The sequence below is a fragment of the Pyxicephalus adspersus genome, chromosome 8, assembly GCF_032062135.1.
Source record: "Pyxicephalus adspersus chromosome 8, UCB_Pads_2.0, whole genome shotgun sequence".
Lineage (NCBI taxonomy): Eukaryota > Metazoa > Chordata > Amphibia > Anura > Pyxicephalidae > Pyxicephalus > Pyxicephalus adspersus.
In genome coordinates, this window is record NC_092865.1 from 9,121,246 (window position 1) to 9,145,402 (window position 24,157).

General features: G+C 39.6%; 1 protein-coding gene across 2 annotated transcripts; it reads left to right on the top strand.

Annotated features, from left to right (window-relative positions):
• The first annotated feature begins 983 nt into the window (after window positions 1–983).
• SRSF11 (serine and arginine rich splicing factor 11) lies at window positions 984–23,878 on the top strand. 2 transcript variants are annotated; one of them, XM_072419467.1, is made up of 12 exons: window positions 984–1,272; window positions 8,118–8,251; window positions 16,317–16,426; window positions 17,455–17,547; window positions 17,986–18,035; window positions 18,142–18,269; window positions 18,356–18,437; window positions 19,076–19,201; window positions 19,353–19,442; window positions 19,597–19,692; window positions 20,451–20,589; window positions 21,775–23,878. In XM_072419467.1, the coding sequence occupies exons 1-12, from the start codon at window positions 1,151–1,153 to the stop codon at window positions 21,970–21,972; spliced, it is 1,368 nt and encodes a 455-aa protein (XP_072275568.1). In that variant the 5' UTR covers window positions 984–1,150; the 3' UTR covers window positions 21,973–23,878. The 2 variants fall into 2 exon arrangements, with proteins under 2 accessions (XP_072275568.1, XP_072275569.1); XM_072419468.1 differs by lacking the exons at window positions 984–1,272; window positions 8,118–8,251 and adding exons at window positions 10,660–13,485; window positions 13,887–15,979.
• Window positions 23,879–24,157: the final 279 nt, after the last annotated feature.

Sequence of the window (24,157 nt, forward strand, 5' to 3'; positions counted from 1 at the left end):
CCGATTTCACTGCGCATGCGTGAGATCTGCATTTTTTTTTCCTTTTCACGAGAAGGCTGTTTGGTGATGCTCGGGCATGCGCAGAAGCAGCACCTAAAAGCCTCCCGGGATGCGTGACGTAGGTATCCTGGAAAGCTCTCATTCATTTTAGGGGCAGTGCTGCACTTAAAAAAAACAATCAAATTTTTTACCTTACATTAAAGACTTGTCTACTCTTTTATGTAAACTGAAATTTCTGAGTTTAGGTATGCTTTAGGTGTTTGTGGAATACTGTTCGGGCCCAGTAGAGATAAGCAATCCTATGGTAGAGTATTCGAGTGACCATGTGAGAGTGTCTGTTGAATACAAAAGCATTCCTGTAGAAATTGGCAAAATCATTACATCAATCTGTGTTTTCAAACTCTGTTTCTGCTTCCAGGACTTGCAAGTATTGTAAACTTCCAGGTGTGTGCAATTCCCCCCAGCTTTCTATGGTTTCTCCCACTGCTTCATTCAAGCACAGCAGGTACTATGAGCCTGGTGGGAGGTACCACTGCATGTAGTAGGGGGAGCAGGTATTCAATTTATCCATAAGGCCAAAATTACTTGCAGTAGGTAAGTAACAAAAGCAGCACAGGCTACTGGAAAGGTAAGTACACCCATATTTTACAGGTATTGCATGTGAAGTCTGTGGAGTGAAGGTAACTCTGGAAGTAGATGTTTCCTTTTACTTAGTGAGGTGGTTAGATATGAATGAAGGCGTGGTTTGCTTTGTAGAAGCCTCCACAGCCACCATTACTATCCTGTCATAGCTGCCACACATACTATGGCGCCTTCACTAGGATAGATCACAGAGAAGGGAAAAGGGGCGTGGCAGAGAAATAAGTAGAGCGAGAAGGGAGCGCGGCTATACCAAAGAGAACGGAACTCGCTGTTGTGGGGAGTGGCCAAACGCAGAGCGGTAGGCGGGGCTTCTAGCGTGTCTGAGGAGGTGGATACGCATTGCGCAGGCGCGCTCGGTGCATTGTGGGACGCCGCGGCCCAGTCAGGTTCTTGTCGTTGTTGGATGGCGGCTGTGTGCTGCGTATTGTAGCCGGCCGCTGTCCTTCCCGCCACCTGTACTAATCCTGTGTGTGTGTCCCTCTTGTTGTGTGTTAGAGCAGGAGGCGCCATGACTTCCAGCACAGACGTCATCCAGGTGACCAACGTGTCCCCCAGCGCAAGCTCCGAACAGATGAAAACCCTCTTCGGCTTCCTGGGCAAGATAGACGAACTTCGACTCTTCCCGCCAGAGTAAGTGACCCGAGGAGGAGGTGAGGGGAGACCGACATGGCGGTGTGGCCTGGCGGGGGGAGGGGGGAACAAAATGGCGCCCGGAAGGAGGCGGCGGACACCGTATGTGGTGTGAGGGGACCCGAGGGATACAGGGCCCGGTATTCCCTCACTCTACTAAGGGCCTAGCAGGCCTCCTTTAGAGGTTGATGAACCACGAAGCCTAGCAGGCTCCTCACAAACCCCAGGATGGCATCAAGGCCCAGCTGCTGAGGTACTACAAGGCCCAGCAAGCTCCCTTCAGCCCCTGGGGGGGCCGCAAGGTGTGACAGAACCCCTCCCTAGCTGTTGTGGGGCCACAAGACTCAGCAGGCTCTCTACAAGTTTCTGTGAGACCACATAGCCAAGCTGCTGAGGTCCCACAAGGCCCAGCAATCTCCCTTCAGCCCTTGGGGGGCCACACCGTGCTGCAGATCCCCTTCCTAGCAGTTGTGGGGCCACAAGACCCAGCAGTTCCCCTCCAACTTTCTGTGGGACCGCAAAGCCCAGCAAGCAATCCCCCCCCCAATCTGCTGATTGACTATAAGCCCTTTGTTTTATTATTTTATTTATCTGATGTGTGTGGTCACCTTTTCTGCATTTCCTAGTGTTGTCAGATGTACGTTTGTCATCGGTGCTGACTGCGCTGCCTCTGATGGGTTAAGAGGCGCTGGGTGGACAAAGTTGTTTTCCCCCGAGCCATGATTTGTTTTACGGAGTTGTTTGGTTCTTTATAAGTTTAGCTCTTTTTATTGCCCGGGTTTAGAGCGTTCAGTTTCATGCCCGGCCCCGACATCTGCTCATGCCGTGCTTCAGCTTTGTGTATGCTCTAAGGTGGCATTCACCCCCAGGGGACGCTCGCCATTGGTTGGTTCATCAGTGTTGTCATATTAGAGGAAACCGGAGGATTCACAGGAGCAATTATACTCATAATTACCCCTTAGGGTATTTATTCCACCTCCTGAGTTGTGATTATACTCATATATCTTCCTGCTGCTTTGATTGCAATACATTTCATTATGTGACGCTTTATTTGTTTTGCACTGGTTAGAAAATGGTTCAAGTTAATTCTTTTTGTTTGTCAATTTGAGAGATTTTACATCAAAGTAAGCAGAAATCTCCCCAGATTGCAGGGCCTTCTCCATGTGGTTGTCACGGGTGCAGGTGTCCCCATTGGAAGTCCTTCCTTCCTTTGTGTCGGGTCCCATCTTAATCAGCCCAGTTCTAAAAATTTTAATGGTGTCATGCGGAACTGTTTTTCTATTAACCCGAGATGATTTTTGTTCAGCAGATGTTACTCTTCTTCTGTGTATGATCATGGTGAGGGTGCGATGCCCGGGGCTGGGTGAAATGATTGCCCGGGGTAAGCTGTACATTGGCATAGCCTGAGATTGTTCAAACATATACGCCAAGCTTCATTCTGCACATCTTGTTCTTGCAGATATTCAGCAAATCAGTTACATTTGTTGCTACAGTACAACTGTCTGAGTGGGAGATTTTTCTAATTTACTACTTTTAAGTTTTTTGTTTTCCTATTTTTGCACTGTTGCGGTTACTCTCAGGTTGTGTACAAACGTCAGATGATTGTTGCGAGACGAACGGTCGTGCTTGTCTTTGGTGGAAATCTAACATGCAAAGTTCCCTGCTGTATGTACAGTCCTTTGCGGGGAATTGATGAATTACTGCTGTGCATTTCTACGGAGGAGAGCACAGCAGTGTGCGTTCACGCGTCCTCTCCCCTCCTCTTTCTATAGAACAGAATGGCGCTGTGTGTACAGCAATTGCTCATTCATCTGTCACTGGAAAAGATCACAAGATAATTTCTAGCAACATTGATCTGATGTCACTAAAGCGAATTTGTAGCAGAGATTAATAACCGATAGCAATTACTAATGATGGGAATTTATTTTTTCTCCATCTGTGTTTTGGTCCTAAGCCCATGTTGGTGAATCAAGAGTGAATATTGCCAAAAAGAGCAAGTTTTAGGATATATATAATTATAGGATACCCCCAGTGTGGAATTGCTGCAAATTATAATGGCTGTCCATGTTTTGTGGCCATTTCACTGTACAACCTGACAATTTTATACTTTAAACAAAGGAAAATACAATTTTTTTTGCTTCCTTTTATTTTAGAGAAATAAATATAAATATATATAATATATATATATATATATATATATATATATATATATATATATATATATATATATATATATATATATATATATATATATATATATAATGACTGTGGCCAGTGGCCAGCATATTTTTTTTTTTTTTTTGGAAGGTCAATCAATCAAGAACTTCAATATTTTACTACATTTATAAAATTTTCTGCAGCTTTCATTCTACTCTGCATCAGATAACTTTAAAAATCAACTTTTCCTATTAGGATGTCATGGTTTCACTTACCCCCCTCATTCACTTAAATCAGGGGTGTCAAACTCAAATACACAGAGGGACGAAAATAAAAACTTATACCAAGTTGCGGGCCAAACTTGAAATGTATTGAAAAACTGATCTCAATAAGAAGAAACGAGCATATGAGAAGAGCATGCACTGGATTGAATTATTTAGATCAATCCATTGCATATTACTGCATGCTCTTCTCATGTGTTCTTGTTTCTTCTTATTGAGATTAGTTGTTTCTTTGCAAGAGAATGCATTGTGAAACCAAATAAATTGCTGCATTAATTTGGTTTCACATTGCATTTTCTGGCACAGTAAAACAATTAATATATTAGCTCTATGATATTCCTGATAATTCCTGATTATTGAGTTTACCTGTCAGTATAAACACCGGGGAGTCCACGCATAGGCTACTACATTTCCCGGCAGAGAGGCCGCCGGTTTAGAGACGCAAATGATGCCGGGAATTGTAGTAGCAGCATTGTACTTGCGTCTATAGAACAGCAGCCTAATATGAATTGCAACTGGCCCGCCGTTACAGTTTGCAGTAGCGGCGGGCTATCTGCAATTTATATTAGGAATTCTTTTGGGGGCCAAAAAAAGGACGTGCTGGGCCAGATTTAGCCCGCGGGCCAAAGTTTGACACCCCTGACTTTTAAGGGCTTTATTGCCTACATTATTTCCGATTCCCCACTTGTTTGTTTCTGATTTATAAACCCACAGAATGGATAAAGCAATAAAAACCTTTGTAAACACAGAAGAGCGGAATGATGAATATTGTTTAATCATCCACCCAAGGGCCTGTTCAAACCATTGTTCTGCAACGGAACCCCAACCAACCAGCAAATTTGTGGAAAAAAAAAGTCACTCAGATTTTGATCTGATCTGGTGTATAAGGAATCTTCCTTTAACGTGATAACAGATGGTTCTGTAAATGTACCAAATTATGATCAACCAATATTTTTCCACATCCGGACATTGAAGTTATGTGCATATTCATTTTTTTTTCTATTAAAAGGGAAACTTTCTAAATCTTTTCCTCTACTGGGCATCCTGGTGGGTCATTGAGGGCACCTATCACTGCAGAACCAATAGTGAGGTTTAGTATGTTGAAGGGCCAAGGGAAGGTTACATTTTGCAAATTCGATAATGTCATTTGTAGATTTGCTTCTACTGAGCTTTGAAACATTTTATTAGATTTGTTTCTGATTGATTGCCTTTAAAGTAGAGCTAAAGACAAAATAATACAGTGTACGTATGATGTGCCTTTCCACTGGCATTGCTTTCCTATTTTTTATCCTTATGTAACAGTTTACCTGTTGATTCTGTCAATTAATATTTTTCACTTCCAATAACAGACTAAAGCACTGGTATTTTTTTTCAGTTAATGACTGTAACTCCAACTGACACATTTAAGCTGTTACTGAAACATATTTGTTTCTGGAAAAAGGTTTTAACTGCATGGAAAAGCTGACTGTTGTAGGTGCCTTTCGGGGTCAGAGTTCCCAGTCCCTGTAATTGTCCCTATTGATGTACAGACTGTCTTACATATAAATGAGTAATATCCAGAATAAAATAATTTAATTGCAGTGGTTCAATAAAGACCTGTTAGTTTACTATTACTGAAGTGTCTGTTTCCAGGGCTTTCATCTTTATTCTTACCCTATATATTTGGCCAGTTGCAGACCCAAAGCAAACATGAACATTTTAGTTGGCCCAAAGTTTCATTTGCTGCATGCTTGTTCCTAGTCAGTGACACACAGAGCCTTGATCAGTTTAGCAGCCTTCAAATTGGCATCATTCTTGCTTTACTGACAGATTCCTTTTACTGTGGGAGCTTTTTCTTCCTAGATATGTTTCAATTGAAATGACATGCTGTGTCCAGTGCCAGTCCTATACTGCAGCCAGAACTGTTCTCAGAATTATGTAACAATGTTGCTGCAAGGCTCTGCAGATAAAATGAAATCATCATGGGTGAAATTTATTCTGCAACATTGTTTCTGTTTTGAGAGCTTACAAATCTAATACTGATTAGATTTATGAGCTCAGTAAATGCAAAGCAAATTATTAACCTTTATTTATACATACATGTAAATGACTTTAACCGAAACCTTGTCCAAGTTATTTAAAATATTTCTTTAAACTGCCCGAATTGTGCACATTTATACTTTTTTTTTACATTTGTATGCAGATGTCACTGTTTGTCCCGCTGCAGCATTGAGGCTTTGCAGCCTTTTCTAGTGGTTAAAAAGCTTACAAAAGGCTTTCAGTATTGCACGATCAGCTATTGGCAAACAAAAAGTTAATTGTGTTTGTTTCTAGCAGGTAGTTGTATTGACAAAGAAAAATGATTTGATCAGTTCATTTCATTCTTTATTGATTATGGCTATGTAGTAAATTCATGTTGGTTGATTAAACAGTAGTACAATTGTATGCAAGTTATTAATGTGTAACCAGCGTGGTATTGAATGAGACTTGTACCATTGGGAAACTTAGACTCCTTTTCATCCAGCTGGGCAGTGATCGTTTGTGAGGCTGAACAGTTTGCAGTGTGATTAAAGTTTGTCATAATATATGCAGCAGTTGTACACAACACAGCCCTTTAGTTGTTTTGCAGCTCATTAATATTAAAGAGCATGCAGCCTATAAATAGGGAATTGTTTGTGACACCTCTACAAACTGAAGTAAAGCATGTCTGTGTTTATTTCCAATAGACAGGCAGCCATATCTTTGTGTAAGGAAAAAGTGGGATTTAATGTTCTGTATGTCACAGCTAACCGAGGGGATTATATATATTTAAATTTAAAGAACACCTTTCCTAACATACAGTGCTACTTCTCATTCTGTATATGCTTCTTCACTTGCTTTTATTGTTACCCTTCAATATTTGACATAATGAACAGTGGTCCAACTTGTTTGCACGGTACACTACCGCTCATTTCCTCTCATCTGTAGATTAATCCAGTGGTTAGATAAATCATGGGTGACCATGTGTCACACAGTGTGAGAAGATAAATAGCTGCCAGATAATATCTTCCAAAATTGGGCCTGACTTATTAAAAGCTCCTCAAGGCTGAAGAGGATACATTTTTTATCAACAAAGCTGGGTGATCCAGCAAACCAGGAATGGATTTCTTAAAGAGGAACTAAACTCAAAAACTAGTCTTTAAATTATTATTATTAGTTAATAATCTATTCTTACTTGCACTACAATGTCAAAAATCTTCCCTGGTGGCACTGGCTGGGTCAGCTTGTATCCATGAAAAATATAATGATTTATGAAGTGTTTAGAAGTGGCCAGCTTGTGACTGGCAAGTTTACCTTTTCTTCCTCTCCTGACCTTCTTCTCCACACACTCCCCCTCCCTCACTAGCTGGAGCCCCCTGCACAGAGGGCTCACAAGCTGAAAAGAAGCAGCTGCAGAGTGACATGAAAGTCCCAGGCAAGGGAAAAAAAAATCTGCATAATTAGGTCTGTGGGAGTGGATTAGAAACACTCCCACCAAGGATGGCATTTCCCAGATTTCAGTTCACCGCCTAGGCGATAGAGACCTGGGGTTGTGGAACCTTATTTGGTTCCAGCATGACTGCATCTCTGTGCACAAAGTCAGATCCATAAATATATGGGACCTGATTTAATAAAGCTCTCCAGGGCTAGAGAGGATATACATTCAGCAGTGAAGCTGGGTGATCCAGCAAACCTGGAATACATTTCTTTAAAGTAATTTGCTAGCAAATGTTTTGAATTCCGGACCAGATCCATTCCAGGTTTGCTGGATCACCCAGCTTCACCGATGAAAGTGTATCCTCTTCAGCCTTGAAGAGCTTTAATAAATCAGGCCCATTGTGTATTCATAATGGGGCAGGCGGGATAGAATTGTAGTTACCAAGAAGTAGGTGTCAAGCAATTGAGACATCCTATGTCTGTATGATGAGATTCACAGCTGTATAATGGTTTTGAATTTGAAAAGTTGATTTACAAAGGTAAAATTTTAACACTAATCAACATGGTTGATTTGGAAATTTTCCTTGTTCAATTTTCACTTAAGCTGGTCTTTAGAAATGTAGTCTGCTGTTACCTTTAGGTAACAGTGCTGGGACTGGGATAAGTATATACATTTGCCATATTTCTAGGGGTGTATGTTATCCCAGATCTGGCACCTTTCCAGGATTCGATGGCATCCGCTGTGACCGAAAACAGCTGATGCATGTGCAATAATGTAATTAATAAACAATTGAGTTTTTTGTAGGGCTTACAATGAAGGCGTGAGTATTGCATTCTGAGTGACAACCTAAATCGTCCTGATGCTGGATTTTATATTTACTCCAATCATCCACCCACCCCCTTCCCCTCCCAGTGCTTCTTTTTCATGGTTTTCATGTATTTCATCAGGCTTTTTCCTTTTCCTTTTTTTAGTGAATCTCCTTTGCCTGTAACATCTCGTGTCTGTTTTGTAAAGTTCCATGATCCAGAGTCTGCTGTGGTGGCCCAGCACCTGACCAATACCGTGTTTGTGGACCGAGCGTTAATAGTGGTTCCGTACGCTGAAGGTTAGTACATTACCTAGCTTTTTATATCTTTTTGAGGAAGGAGGGTTGGGGGATGTCTGTTTCGGGGTTCCTAAAAAGCACAGTCTGCATGCTTGTCATTTTTGTTTAAAGATCCCTGGTATACACTGAGTCTTTTCTTCAAATAATAAATAAATCAAATCCCCAGGCTGTTCTGCCAGTTCCTAGTCATCCAGCACCTGCATCCTGTCTGTTAGATGTCACATTACAATCTTTGTTTTTTATTATATCTTGCTGTCCTTTACATGGGCATCCAATAACTGCCTCTCGCGTTGACAAGGAATGTCATTGCTTAGCAATATAGTCACTGTATCCTGAAAACTGGCACATTGGCTCATAAAGTTACAGGTATACCACGGATCCTTTTTTTGGTGTTCCTGTAAGTTAGTAACTTACAGAGGTGCTGAATGGGTGCAGGGTTTAAAAAAAAATAAATAAATAAATTCTCCTCTCTCCCTTTGAAGTTTGCATCCTTCAATAGCTTACAGTATTTGCCAAATAATGAACTCTTTTCTCTGTTATTTGTGTGTGTGATTTTTGTAGTGGAGAAGGCATTTGCAAAGCCCTTCCTGATGGCAGAAAAAAAGTGGGTCCTCTTCTGCTACAGGGGATGCTAGACATTAACTAGACGCCAGCAAGCACTCGCGTGTTGTACATGCTGTAACTACATGCTAACAATGTCTTTCTTTTTTTTTTTTCCATGGCTTATATTACTGTATGTCTAGGATTGTTTGTTAAAAGATGGCAGGTGTGAGGTTATTCTCTGAAAACAAAAGCAGGATAAGTAATTTATTGGATATACGGTTTAACTATTTGGTATCAAAACAGCAACTCTTTTAAAAGTTAAAGGTGGCTCTGGACAGGGTTTAATTACCCCTTAATTGCCAACCAAGTTCCCATGGGTCCTTACACACCCCCTTTACTATTGCAACAGATTAAGATGCCTTTGTCATTGCATTATTTACTCTTTTGCAATGCTGGAAAGAACAATACTGTATCATGTAACTATTAGTATTCTCTGTAACCAAAGTTCTAATACTAGTAGACAAGGTGACCAAAAATTGTAAGCTGCTGGCATCACATCCAAGATGGTGGCATCAGGGAGCAATCCAAAGGAGGAAGGCTCTTGCAAGTAAATAACAGAAGTGGTAAAACTACTGGTGGGTCAACTTTAAAAGCAAGCACAACACCTAATGACTGTGGGGTGGGGGGCTGATTAAATCCTGTCCCCCTCCATCCTTAATAAATAACTACATTTTTAATGGAGTTGTGATGTAAATCATTATTAGCTATATTATCAAGCTAAATCTTGAACTACAACTTTGGTTACAGTCTGTAAATTATTTCTTGATATGGATAGTAAAGTAATACCTTGTAGGACCTTATTCAATGACTTTCACAAACACATATTTCATGTGTGACAGCTGCAGTGTTCATACAGAGGATTTATAAAGCAGCATTTTCATTCTCGGTGGTGTTTTTAGCCAGTGCAGCGCAGCTGTTCACAACGGTCAGAACTGCCATTTCCTACCATGAATAACATTACTGTGGGATCCCAAAAAGCATTACTAACTGTCCTCTGGTCATAGAGGACAAGATGACCTTCCTTTCATTTATCAGTCACAACATTGATGTCCTAAGGGTTGGTGGATTAATAATGTGTAGCATACATATTGTAAACAATTTTGTGGATTTAGCAATTCCATGTAAGTCTTTCTGCCACATTAGGAGTCCTATATTCTATGCGGATCCAAACTTTATTTCTCCATATGTTTACCACCCTGTCCCTTCAATGTTAGACACTTCCATTACGTTGCAGTTGGCAGCAGCATGGTCAACCTGCAATGCAAACACCTTCAGTTGCATGTTAGGCAACTGATCTTATAGACTAGATTTGAAAGACCCAGTGGGTAACCCCGTGGCCAACTTTAGTGCCCATGGTAGGCAATAGCTTCTTAACGTTTAGCATTGTCCGCCTTCAGCATTAAAAGTGACGTTACCGGCAGAATCTAAGTATCTAAATAATAAAAAAAGTTTTACTGATTTGCCTAAATCTACATCAATTGAGGTATAAAACCAAACATACTGGAAAACCAGATTTGGGGTTTACGTAACTGTTAATTGGGCTTGTCACCTGGCTGTCCTGTAGGCCAGCTAATTTTTACATCTATTTCTACTCCTGAATCTCCCCTTTAATTTTTACATCTGAATCTACAAGTATTGAAGAAAATGAAACCTAAGCTAAACTTACCAGTTGTAGTTTTTATATCTACTCCCTCACAAATTACACAGAAATAAACCAATACCAAAGCACAGTTGGAGGCAGTATGAAGTGTTATTTATATATATATATATATATATATATATATATATATATATATATATATATATATATATATACACATATAGGTATGCCCACCACCTTTAGGAGGATTGGACACTGGCAAACAAAATAATGGCATATAGCCCTATTTATTGTACAGCGCTGCGTAATATGTTGGTGCTATATAAATCCTGTTTAATAATAGTCCAGTCCAAGATACCTACACAGGAACCATGCTATTGGAAAGTCCAAAAGCAGTCCATTTTTGTAATTCATCCTTTAATCTAAATACTTTTCTTTAATTGTGTTGGAAGTTTCCACCTCTCAGACATGCTGGTTAGAGTTGATAGTCTGAGCTGGACTAAAAGATTATTGTTTATCTTTGTCCTAAAGCAATAAAACTTAAAGTGTGTCCATAGACTCCAAGTAAAGGATTTTACGGTAAGTTGCAAAGATCTGTATTTGTAAGGGGGTGGATATTGGCATAATAAATGAATATATTTCTGCACAAGATCTCTTGATATGTAAAATCTGTGTGCCTTGTAAAGGTTTTCTCCAGAGCTATGATTTAGCTAGAATGTTTTGTTCAGGAATAACAGCCATTTGTTTGACTTGGCCCTTTAGAGCCTCCTCACGTCAAAAATAGACTTTCTATAAATATCCTGATTTAGTTATATATCCCTGGCACATGCACAGCAACACTTGATGTGACTTACAGGATTTACTTCCTAATACCACCATCATACACAATTTAAATGCAGTTAACAGAGAAGTTTCCATGTCATTAAAAATGCAGAGATCAGTGCTGAAGGATGTCCTCTTATCGTTGTTGGGTTACATTTCAGTAGGAAAACTAGGTGTATAAACATACAAGTTTACTTGGTACTGTCCAAAAGCATGACCTTTTGTCCTCTTCCACACAATTTTTTTATTAACATAAATTTGTATAAGATGTTCTATATGACCAAACTGTTCTTTAGTTTCTAATGCTAAGAAAAGCTGTGATGGGTCAGACTGACGCTATCTCTTTATTAGAAAGATCATTTATAGTTCATTTTCTAAAGCTGAACTCCAGGCAGACGGCTAAATACTAAGATAAAATACAATAAGGCTGTTTTATCTGACAAAGTATTTGTATTTTTGTTCATCCAGTTATGAGATTTACATCTCCGGAACAATGCAGTCCTGGCAGGGTCGGAGCCGGGACTCTTCTGATGCAGTTAATTATTTCTGACCGGTCTTTTACCTCGCTCGGCCAGTCACTAGACTGAAGAAGCAGCAGACTGAACTCACTTCTGTCTTTGCCTGCTTCTCATATCTGCATGCTCTTTCTTAGCACATGAGCAGTGCAGCAAACCAATTTGTTCCTTGTAATGCTTCTTTCTCTCCCATTCTGAGTTCTGCTATACAGGGGACTTGCAAGAGGCTGATACCGAGTCAAAGTCAGGTACTTATACTGATTGTATCAAAGATATTAATAATGAATATTACAAAGCTGCCTTAAGTTGTCTTTTATATTTACCTGGAGATCGGCTTTAAACAAATAGAATACCTAAAGTGAACCTGTTAACTGTTTTACATTTTAAAAGTCCTGCAGACTTCACTGGATTCCTACTATAACCCTGCTTTGTCAGAAAACCCCCTGCTTGGGCCTTTTTTAAAACTTTACTTTGCTAGCAGCCTGACTGACTTCCCCGTCCTTCCTGAGGTTTAAATGGCTATATCCAGGGCTGACGCTGAGGTCAGAATCTTGGATATAAAGAAAGGCTCCGTATAGAAGAGGTGGTATGGTGTCTGCTCCTAAACAGGAATTGTCCTTTAAAGTGTTTCAAAGTGGTTAAGGGGTTCACTTTACTTTAAAGTGTTCATGGAAAGGAATATGATGGCTGCAAAACTCCTAAAAATGCTAGCTGCATGGTTGTCATGATAATCAATCAACATCTGCGCTTTGTCTTGACCACCGTGGGCGCATACTTCTGCAGTCTCTGAGTAAACCTGTGGCAGCCCACATATTTCTCTCATGGCAGTTTTCCTTATTGCACTCCAAACTTTTGAATGGTGTGAAAGGAAAGAATCTCCCACTGCAAATGTATGTTTGCTTTCACTTGGCTTTGATGCTGTAAAAAGCAGTGCATACCTTTCTGGTGGGCGTCCTTTATGGCAGCTTTTTTGTAGTGTGGACATATTAGCAACCAGACGTCTGTATTACAGCATATAATTGCTGCTTTGTTTGTGACAAAGGCGCACTCTGCACCAATGCTAGATTGGTAATATTTTATTTGGAGGTAATAATCATATATGACCATTGTGGGTGTTTCTCCATATGTTTGAAGGGTCAGCCCACCCAGATTGGGAGTTTAGTTTTGGATGATGGTTGTACAGACCTCTGTGGTATAATTCCCAGTTCTGCTCCTTCTATTGAATTTTCTAAAATGTTGGCATTTGTGGACAGACATGGGAACTAAACCCAACCATCTTCATCTTTAACCGCTGAGTATTTCAACTAATTTCTACCAAAAAATTAGAATTATTCTTTTTTTGAGTGGGCTAACCCTGTATGGTTTTAATAATACAAAGCTTTCGTGTGACTTCACCCATAGCAGCCAATCAGAACATAAAATTGAACATACCATAGAGTAGTCAGAATACAGAAGGGTATCTGATTGGATGCTGTGGGTTCCTGGACACGTTTGCTCTATTTACCTATTGGCTTTTCTGTAGTAGACGTGGGCAGGTTTTCAGGTGTAATGGTTAATGTTTGTTTCTTTTTCTTTTTTTTTGTCTGTTTCTTTTTTTTTTCTTTCGTTTCAACATATCCACGCAGTGTTTCATGGTTCTAACAAAGCGGCAGTGTAAAAAAATAAAATAAACCATGACGCATGAAAAATATCTGGTGAGGGTCCTCATTGCTTTTTTTATCATTTTATTTTAGTTCCAGATTTCTTCTAAATTAATGTCACATTTTAACAAAAATTTAAAAAAACAAAATTAATCTAGACTGGAGTCTCCAGTGCATGATTTATGGTAGATGCTGTCTTAATTTTTTTTTTATTAAAAATTTTGGCCAACTCTTGTCTCTGGACCAATGCATGACTCTTCCCCTATTCCATAGATATTTGTGATGTTTGGTGAAATTGACAGTCTCTGGCCCCCTTTTTCTCAAAATGCAGCTATCTGCCTCATGCAGTGTATTATTGAATTTGTTTTAAGATCTGCAGCTCTCAGCGTAGGTGGAAGGAACCATGATCCTTATTTAACAGTGGTTTTTCTTTTTTTTGTTGTTGTGTTTTACAGTTCTTTTCCCTGGTTCAGCCTGAACTATATACCAGGCCCTGCTGAAAATACCACTCAACCGTTTTCCTCTCCAGCTTGTCCAGTTTCTCTTAAGTGCCCTGTACATGTTGTATGTTTTATTCTCACACGCACTTTGTTAATCCAAGACAAACGACTGGTATATGGAAATCTATAGTTACATTTAATTTTCTTTTTTTTTTTTTTCTTCTTTTTTTTTTTCCATTTCTTTAATTTTGCTCACGCTCTTAATTTTGGGGGTGGATATGGGCAATTGGAATGGGAGAGGGGCAGATAAATATGGCACATTTTTTTTTTTTTTTTTTTTTTTTTAGTTAATACTGAATGTGCTGGCTTAACACAATCATCACCTACATACAGCGGGGACCTCTTTGGCTGCACTCTTCAGTATGGATGTTGCTGTTACAGTCATTGGGTCATGTCGGCTTGCCACTTGTTAAAGTGAACCTGTGATTGTGCAGAGGATGCAGTTTGAATTTGGTATAGGACAGAAATACAAGACGAATGGTCATTATTAGACATGTGCAACTATTTGCTATGACAGTAGACTGCATATAAAGACAAGAAGATGTAGTCTTTCCTTGCTTTCTGTTTTGCCCCCCACCCACTTTGCTTGTGGAAAGCTGAGGTTATATAGGCTAATCACCCCATTTGTTGTCATTGGCATCCTTATTGTATCTTCACATCTACAGACCAGAGAAACTGCTATATGTAATGTAAATGGTGGAGATGCAGCTACAAACATTGTTTTTTAATACTTTGCATCTATTTCTAATTTACCTTACTCTCTCACAGCCCTTCTTGGGAGCACCGTACTATACATTTGTAGATTGCTTGGAGGAAACCTTCACTGAGGAAAAATTTGGTTTGCTGTCACTTTCCAAAACAAAAAGTAGTTTTCTGGCTACCTTTGACCGTCATACTTGGTCACTGACCTGGAACAGGCTTGCAATTACTGTAGTTGAAAGTGAAAACCTTTCTTCCCTATTATGCAAGTGCTGGATCATGACTGCCAGGCTATCAGCAAGAGAAAAGCAACGGCAGCTCACATGTCTTCTCAATGCAGGTTTCCTTTAAAGAGCAACTCTGACAGCTAGAAAACTGTTAACACTATCTAGGGAACATTGACACGCTGGTAAAGTCAGTCTGCTTTATTTACCAATTTCTAATCACCCTGTTGCAAACTCATGGCGACTAGACTGCATTCGCTTGTCACAGGATGCAGCACATTCTTCTTTCTGCTCTGTGCTATTTTAAAATTAATTTTGTCCTGTCCTTCTGCTGAACATTTCTGATGTTAGCAGCTGTCTTTGCTTACTGTAGTATGACATTTCTCCATCCAGAGGAGGCTTTGTACCTGGCCTGCTTAAAGTCTGTGATTTTGGCAAAATAGCTTAATCTCTGAGGCTCCAACTAGGCGATATAGTACATAAATGATCACATTGTGTCAGAAAAGATATAGGGAAGTTGATATAGGGTGTATTATAGGTGAGTATGTGTCAGTTACTTAGAATGTTAAACAAATGGCAACATGTACATAAAGTATGTTAGGTTTTTAGATGGCAGAATTATGTCTTCTTCAAAATGACAGGTACACTTTAATATTGGTTCAGTCTTCCGAATGGCCTCTCTGCTGTATGTATGTGACTGTTTTGACACAATACACACTTTGCTTATGGATTAGGCTCAGTAGTCTGGTATTATATCATTCATGCTTTCTCCCATAACCCGGACCTTTTATTAGCGCTCTTCATCAGGTAAGCTAAGTGTTAGAAGTCAAAGGGGATTGATTGCAAACTCTCAAACACCCTCGTACACCACATAACAAACTTTCATACACTCTTCTGTGGTAGGTATGATTACAAGAGCTAGTGAATTGTTCCATATGATTAAACGCCTAAACCGACCTTTTTTTTGTCTTGTGTATCTTGATTTCTCTGTGTGCTTTATAGTGAAGCAGCCGACACGAGTCGTTGTTCATATAACAGCTTTTGAAAAGTTGAGAGCACACCCCCCACGGAGAAAACCGACTGTGCTTGCTTACGTTTGGTTCATGAATTAAAAATCCCGTACAGGTGATGAAACCTCGGCAGTGTTAACACCGCAGCAGTAGTGTGTATTGTGCAGTATCTTTTCTTACTCTAGAACTATTTTAACCTTGTGTAGAAAGATGAGAAAAAAGCCCAGTGATTATTTTCACTTTAATGGTAAAATGTAGATAGAGATAGCATAAAGATGACAGCCAGAGTTAAGTGCTATCTGCAAGTTTGAATGATGGATCAGTGAATTTCTGGGTGTTTTCTTTCTTTTTGTTTCTTTTACGTTTTAATTTTTGTGTTTTGTTTTTTTTTTGTTTTTTTTTATAAATCCTCCTGTGATCAGTGTGGCTAATACAGATTTGTTCTTCTGCAGGAATTATTCCTGATGAGGCCAAAGCCTTATCACTTGTGGCCCCAGCTAACGCAGTCACTGGTTTGCTGCCGGGCGGAGGACTCCTACCTACTCCGAACCCACTCAGTCAGGTAAGTTCATAATTCTATGCAGAGAATAATTTTTTTAAAGCCTTTACTTTTTTTTTTTATTGGCTAAGTATATTCCAGGTGCGTCAAAGCGTTAGTCAAACATCATCTGGAATATGCAGTCCAGTTTTGGGCACCAGTTCACAAAAAGGACATTGTGGAATTGGAGAGAGTGCAGAGAAGGGGAACTAAACTAATAAAAGGAATGGAGGAGCCCAGCTATGAGGAGAGATTAGCTGAACTGAATCTATTCCCCCTTGAGAAGAGACGTATAAGGGGGGATATGATCGCCCTGTATAAATATATAAATGGTTCATATAGAGAACTCTCTTCCCAATTATATATTTTAAAGTTATTGCAAAGGAGAAGGGGGCATTCTGCTTCTTGTGAAGTTTAATCTTGGCATAGGGAAGAGATTCTTCACAGTAAGGTCTGTATAAATGTGGAACAAACTCCCTCCGAAAATTGTTTTGGCACGTTCTATTGATCATTTTAAGAAAGATCTGTAGGCTTTTCTAGAAGCACGGATTATATCAAGAAATGACAGCAGAGACTGTTCCAGGGAACATCAAATTGCCTCACAGAATCGGAAAGGATTTTTTTCTTTTTATCACAGTTGATGTAAATTGAACCGTGTTTGTAAGGGGTTTTCCCTTCCTCTGGTTCTACTATCTTAGACTGTGGGTGTAGTGTGTGATCCTGCTCTGTGTTTCCCCGTACTGTGTTTTTTTTGTCTTGAGATAGTAACCTAATTTAACTGGAATATAGTTATACCTAAATTAAGATACTTAGACTTTAGACGTTTTAGAATCTCTAATATCACAGCCACGAAAGACCGAAAAGCTGCAAAATATAACATTTTGGTTATTTGCTTTAGTTACTCTTAGGTAGTGATCATTGTGGACTCGCACCAGCAAGTTAACTAAACACCTTTACCTAAATATACACAGTTTTGGCATTGTACAGATATAACTGGCATTTGTGTAGCAAGCGGTTCTGTTTTCATTAACAATGCAAATGTTTTTCTCTAGATTGGAGCAGTTCCCCTGGCTGCACTGGGAGCACCTACACTGGATCCCACCCTCGCTGCTCTTACTCTTCCAGGAGCCAATCTAAACTCTCAGGTATACCTTACTTTTGTCATTCCGTTCAATGATCGCATGCTATATCTCGCATCCTTTACTTCCAGCATGGTCCTAAGGGCTGCAGATAGTGTGGTATGATCAATTATACAGAAATAACTTCCCGGAGTACCTTTCATGAAAGTACTTGCCTCGAGGCTATAGGCTGCTTTATGGGGTTTTATTTTCTGAACCCTTCTTAACCAACTATTGTAGCTTACTTTTGTTAAACAGTTTAGCCTGCATTTAAATCATGAAATCTAAAGGAATTTATATACAGAATGCATCCAGGAACGGCTCTGTAGATTAATGGTATGACTTTATTTTACAAGCTCCTTATAGTAGGAAAGGGTCCAGCATTCTCTGGTAGCATGTTAGTTTTGGTTGGGGGTGGTGCATTTTTTTTTGCTAGTAGCTAATGAATGTTCTGTCTTTTTCCAGTCTCTTGCAGCAGATCAGCTGTTGAAACTCATGAGCACAGTGGATCCCAAGTAAGTCTTGCTCTTTCTAGAATCGTATGCCTGCAATTTTCCCATTCAACACACACATTTCTTGTGTGTTATTACAACTGAATTCTAAAATGTATTTTGTGTCTAGGTTAAATCATGTGACGGCAGGGCTGGTGTCTCCAAGCCTGAAATCCGATGCCTCCAATAAAGATATTGAGGAGGCAATGAAGCGTGTACGCGAGGCCCAGTCTTTGATTTCTGCAGCCATTGAGCCAGGTAAGTGTGTGGTCCTTACGTGACTTTCTTTAGCTCCATTTATGATTGATTGGATATCTGACTGCTATCTGTTTTTTTGGCTTTAGAAAAGAAAGACGAGAAGAAAAAGCATTCAAGGTCACGCTCTCGCTCTAGGAGGAGGAGAACACCCTCTTCTTCCAGACACAGGTAAGATAGAAAAAAATATATTTATGCGTTTTCCTGACCATATGTGAGCCTTGTCCTATTGTAGCCTGAATGTACAGCGCTGTGTAACATGTAAAAGTTCATGCTATTATGAACAGCCTAGTCATGTAATCCCTGCAGTTGCATGGCATTTGGCCAGCAGCAAGCTTAGGCTGGGTACACACGTGCAATAGTTCTCGTCCAATAATCAGCTTAGGACCGATGTGTTGGGGAACAGATGTGAGTTTTGCATCTTCACCACAAAAGTACACTTATTTTGTAATAAACTATTGTGCTGGCATTTGGCTGTAGCCATCATCGGCTAAGCTTGATACTTCCTCCTATTCAAAAAAAATCTACCCCTCTTTTAACCATCCACTGATGCAGCTTATTCGGTGGCGCACACTGCAAAATACTATTTAGAAGAGAACACAGTCTCCCACTATCCCCATAATGCCTCCTTGGGCACATGAACCTCCTTGACCACAGAAAATTTTCAGCTTCCCAAACTTCTGGCAGTTTTAACAGGTGTTTTCTTCATTTCTCAAAAAAAGAAAAAGCTTTTATTTATCAGAGTTTATTTACAAACACATTAATCCACTATTTAATTCACATTCTAAAATTGTTTTCTTTTCGCTTAGACGTTCTAGAAGCAGATCAAGGAGAAGATCTCATTCAAAGTCCAGAAGCCGGCGGCGATCAAAGAGCCCACGCAGGCGAAGGTCACACTCGAGGGAAAGAAGCCGACGTTCTCGATCTAAATCCAGGTAATTGTCAACTTTTTTTTTTTTTTTTTTGTTCTCACTATTTAGTGTATCATTTTCCAGAATGCTCTTCTGCTCTTCTAAAATTAATTTTATTTTAACATGTTAAACTGCAAATGCTCTACATGGCTCAATATTCCATTACTTGTTTTAGAGAGAAAAAAAGAGAAGAGAAAGAGAAAAAGCGATCTAAAACTCCCCCTAAAAGCTACAGCACAAGCAGAAGGTCTAGAAGCACAAGCAGGTACACATGATATGCCACAAGCTGTTCTAATATCCTAATGCAAATAGTGTTGTGTGTGTGTGAAATCTGCATGAAGTTGTCATAAAGCCAGAAGTGTAGATCTGCTGTCCCATGTAGACAATGTAATAACATTTATGTATTTTTATTGGAATAGAGATCGAAGGCGCAGAAAGAGTCGAAGTGGAACTCGGTCTCCTAAAAAGTTAAGGTCACCGAAGAGGAAATACTCTCGTTCACCTTCACCAAGGAGGTAAATAAAGTCTTTCCATATGTGCATTTAGCATTTTATGCATGGTTGTAAAAAAAAAAAAAACTCCCTTGGGTGAACATTCAAAAGCTGCTGCTGAGAGTTAGATAGTTAACTTCAATACATTTTATAGTATTGCCCTTTGCTCCTTTCCTGGCAGCTGTGTAAAAAGTTATTTTTAAGGGGGGCTCATACAGAGAGTGGCCAGACACTTGCAGAAGAGAAGATGGCTTGGCCATGTAAGAAGGAGGCAGCTGTGCCAGGCCTTCCTTGGGTTAGTCAACTTTTCTGCCTTCATTTTAAAGTCATTAGAGGGGGATACACTTTCATCAGTGAAGCTGGGTGATCCAGCAAAGCTGAAATGGATTTCTTCAAAGTTATTTGCTAGCAAATCTTCTGAATCCTGGACCAGATCCATTCCAGGTTTGCTGGATCACCCAGCTTCACTGATGAAAGTTTATCCTCTCCAGCGTTGGAGAACTTTTATAAAACAGGCCCATAGTGTTAGGCTTGTCCACACCCTTTTTTTCTATTTTGACCTTTATGGTAGCCTATTAAGAAATCGTATAGCTGCTGTGTGCTCTCTTGACACTGTTTAAGTCTGATTTATACAATGCAGCAAAGTATTCTTGGTTACTCTTAGTTTGGCCTCTCGGTTTACAGTCAGGAAAACAAATGCGGTTTTATTATTGCTTCAAGTGTTTGCTACAAAGTGTCAGCTTGGCCCATTCTGGTAATTTATTTATTTATTTTAATTGCAGACATAAAAAGGAAAAGAAGAAGGATAAGGATCGTGAGAGAATCAGGGATGAAAGAGAACGATCTTCCAGTAAGAAGAAGAAGAGCAAAGACAAGGACAGGGAGCGTGAGCGAAGATCCGAAAGTGAAAAAGATGTGAAAGTAAGTTGTTTTCCTATTGATTCCTCAACATTGAGCTTAATTTAGCAAAGTGGTAGTTTAACGATAATAATGTGCAATTATCTTAAAAGCCATGAATATGAATTACATAGTCTGGATGTGGTGTTGGTGGACTCATGCATGCCGTTAGCGCAGTAGACCCATACACTATCATGTAGCGAGTGGACACAGGTTGGCACAACTTATTAAAAGGTTGTCAACTGCGCACTTGGCAATAAATTAAACTCTAAACACTGTAAACTTCTTACCTTTGTATGGTATATAGTCATCTGGATATCATACAAATGTTACATAGTTACACAGTTTGGTTTAACTTGATACACTTGTGTCTTTTTTTTCAACCTCTGTTCAAATGTGAATCTGTATGAACTGATATAATATCAATACAAATTTGTCAGTTCAACATTTTACTTTTTACTGGGACAGCTTTTGTCCAGTACATTGTTCTTGTCTGGATTTTGTATCATAGGCTATTGAATTGAAAAAATTGTAAAATAAAAGTTTGAAATTTAACTTTAAAATACTGTAGATTATAGTTACAGTATGAAGGATACTGTCATTGTTTAGTTCAGTGTTTTTCAACCTTCTTGAGCCACGGCACATTTTTTACATTGAAAAAATCCTGCGGCAGACCACAAATCAAAAATGTAACTAAATGACACTCTAATTAGCTAATTCTCTTGTCTCTAAGAATAAACAAGGCAATTAAGCTACCTACTGCCACCCACTGACATGGAAGTGTCACTACAGCACAGGCACTCAACAATGATAATTGGATAATTTCCCACAGTACACCTGAAGAGTGTGCCATGCCACAGTGGTTGAAAATCACTGTTTTAGTTAATGGGTATATGCTGTAAGGTGTTATACAAGGTGCCAGGGTTCTTTTGTAATGATCATGCAGTTATTAGAAACAATTGCTATCACACAGCGTGGTGTATGTTGGTAGCGGTCAAACTGGGTATGTAGGAGAGGCCCAGGCTTGTACAACATAGTAGACCTACGGACCATTTAAAGTCCTGTTGTTGTTGTTATTATTAACAAACGGCATTTATATAGTGCCAACATATTATGCAGCGCTGTACAATAAATAGGGGTTGCAAATGACATACATCGTTAGGCAATAAATTGCAGTAGACTTACCTTGTTGTTTTTCCATCCTCACAGCAGGTAACCCGGGATTATGATGAAGAGGAGCAGGGCTATGACAGCGAGAAGGACAAGCGCGAAGAGTACTTGGTGTCAGAAGCCAGCGGTCCGCAAGACAGCGAAACCGCCGCTGAGGCAGGGGGCAGCGACTCCACCAAGGACTCCAAAGTGAATGGAGATGACCATCACGAAGAGGACATGGATATGAGCGACTAAGTCTCCTGCTCCATATATTACTATGTGATTTTTATTTTCTATTTAATATGTTCTAATTTTGGTTGTATGCAACACTGAGCTATTGGTGAATGTACATTTCCTTATGTTACTAGAGCCGTGCTGAAAGGTCTGTCTATCTTTAAACATTGAAGTGAGTAACCAGTTTTGTGTGGTGAAAAAAAATGTAAAATGACGACTGCCCCAATTCTCAAGTGTGACGCAACTTAACAAATACGTTGCATGCGTCTAACACCTCGCATGATTATCATTTTGCTTCTTAGCTCCCCAGTCTCCCTTCCTCCCCAACCCCATATGTGATAGATCAATATACGCAGTAGTTTGGTTGAAGGCTGAATGTGTGTTCAAGGTCACTGGGCCATCCATGTTCACAGCCAGCAGTCTTGTGTATGGCAGATTAGATTTAACCCTTCTCCGCTCATAGGAATGATAAAACCGCTGCCATGGTTTCTTTTTTTTTTATTTTATTTAAGGCTGCAATGACCTCTTAGTACTATATTGTGATCTTCAGGATCATTTCAAATACTATAATGGGCTTCTTCAGTGGTGGCACAAATTGAGACAAGGCCCTCTTAAACAGAAATCAGATGCTCCTCGCACTTTCCACACTCCATTACCTCTAAAATGGTAAGCTTCAGTCAGATTCGGCAGTCGAGATTAGACTGGCACTGGCCATGTTGTGAGTCTTTCAAGGCAGAGCTTTGACACCCAAATAATTTGCCACGTATTGGGGTTAGTAGAACGGCCAGCAAGAATGGAGTATCATATGGGGCGCCCTTATTCATCAAGGAAGGAAAAGCTGTGAAAATGAATTAATTTTGTGTTTTTGAAATTAGAACCCTCTTATTTACCAGTCCAGGGAGAGGCTATGTGTTGTGCAGGATCCTTTGAACGATTTGGTTTACTTCGTCTTGCCGTCGGAAAATGGAGGTCAAATGCTGTATACAATTTTCTTTTATTTCTATTTTTTAATGTTGGCATGTTGACCATTTTAGTCTTTCAAAAGATCCTCACTTACAGAATCATGAAAAGCCTTGCACAAATAAATCAACCTTAATCAATTTGCAGCAAGCAACCCCCCCCCCCCCTCCAAAAAAACAAAAAAAAACTAACTTTCCTCTCACTCATCTTGGTCAACCTGTCCCACCAATTTTTATTTTATTAAAGCCCTGCCAATTAGCTGGAGCATAGAAGATCTTGCAACCTCCCAGGATGCAATGCTCTGGCCTGAGTAACCTATTTCCAAGCCTGAGACATGGCCATGTGAGATAGGAAATCATGTCATAAATACTGTATGAGCTCGAACACAGCGCTCACGCAGATCTTGGGCTCATAGCTCCAGTAAATGTGTATTGGCAAAGACCAGCTTTCAAGAGAACCTGTGACTTTTCTGTATTATCTGCAGTAATGTGGTGGCAGCTCCAGGTTGTGGCATCATCCTGGGTAATGTCACTATCATTGCTGTCTGCCCCTCCTTATTAACAAGTCTGCGAGCGCTATAACCACTTGCTGCGTCTTGACCGCTCACTTGAAAACTTTTTCTTCTTTTTTTGCTGTGTAAATTAATTTACCAAGTGCTGCATTTTAATTGGATATTTTGTTTGCTGTTGAAGTCCTTTTCTTTTTCTCCCCCCTAAACATACCCTGCTGTTTTTGTGTTCACTATTAGTGCTGTAGTATTCTGATAGTGATTACATTCTTGCACACGGTAGTCAGTACTTTTTTTTTCTGTTTCCATTTTTAAAAATATCGGCTTAATTTTGTTGATGACCCAGTAATGAAAGCTAGTTTCCAGTCTGTGCCATCTCGTTGTACAGTTCCTGAAATTTTGTTTTACAAGAAACTTTGATAATAAAATATATAAACCAGACTTGCTGGTTTGATTTGATTTGTGAGCCTCATTGGTTTTGTTCTTTAAATGTGATGGGGATTATCTGGGAATCACGGAACAGATAATGCAGTTTAAATACCAAAATGTATTCTTCTATAGGTAGTCTTTTATCCAGCTCCTTATCTGATTATGAGATGTTTTCCTAATCTCTCATGAACAATTTAAACAAATTGGCATGAGGAGGTTTGCAATTTGTCACAATTTGAAGGGCATTGTGCTCCCATACAATATCTAGAGCATTCAATGTATATATTTTGGATTCCTGGGAGGTAACGG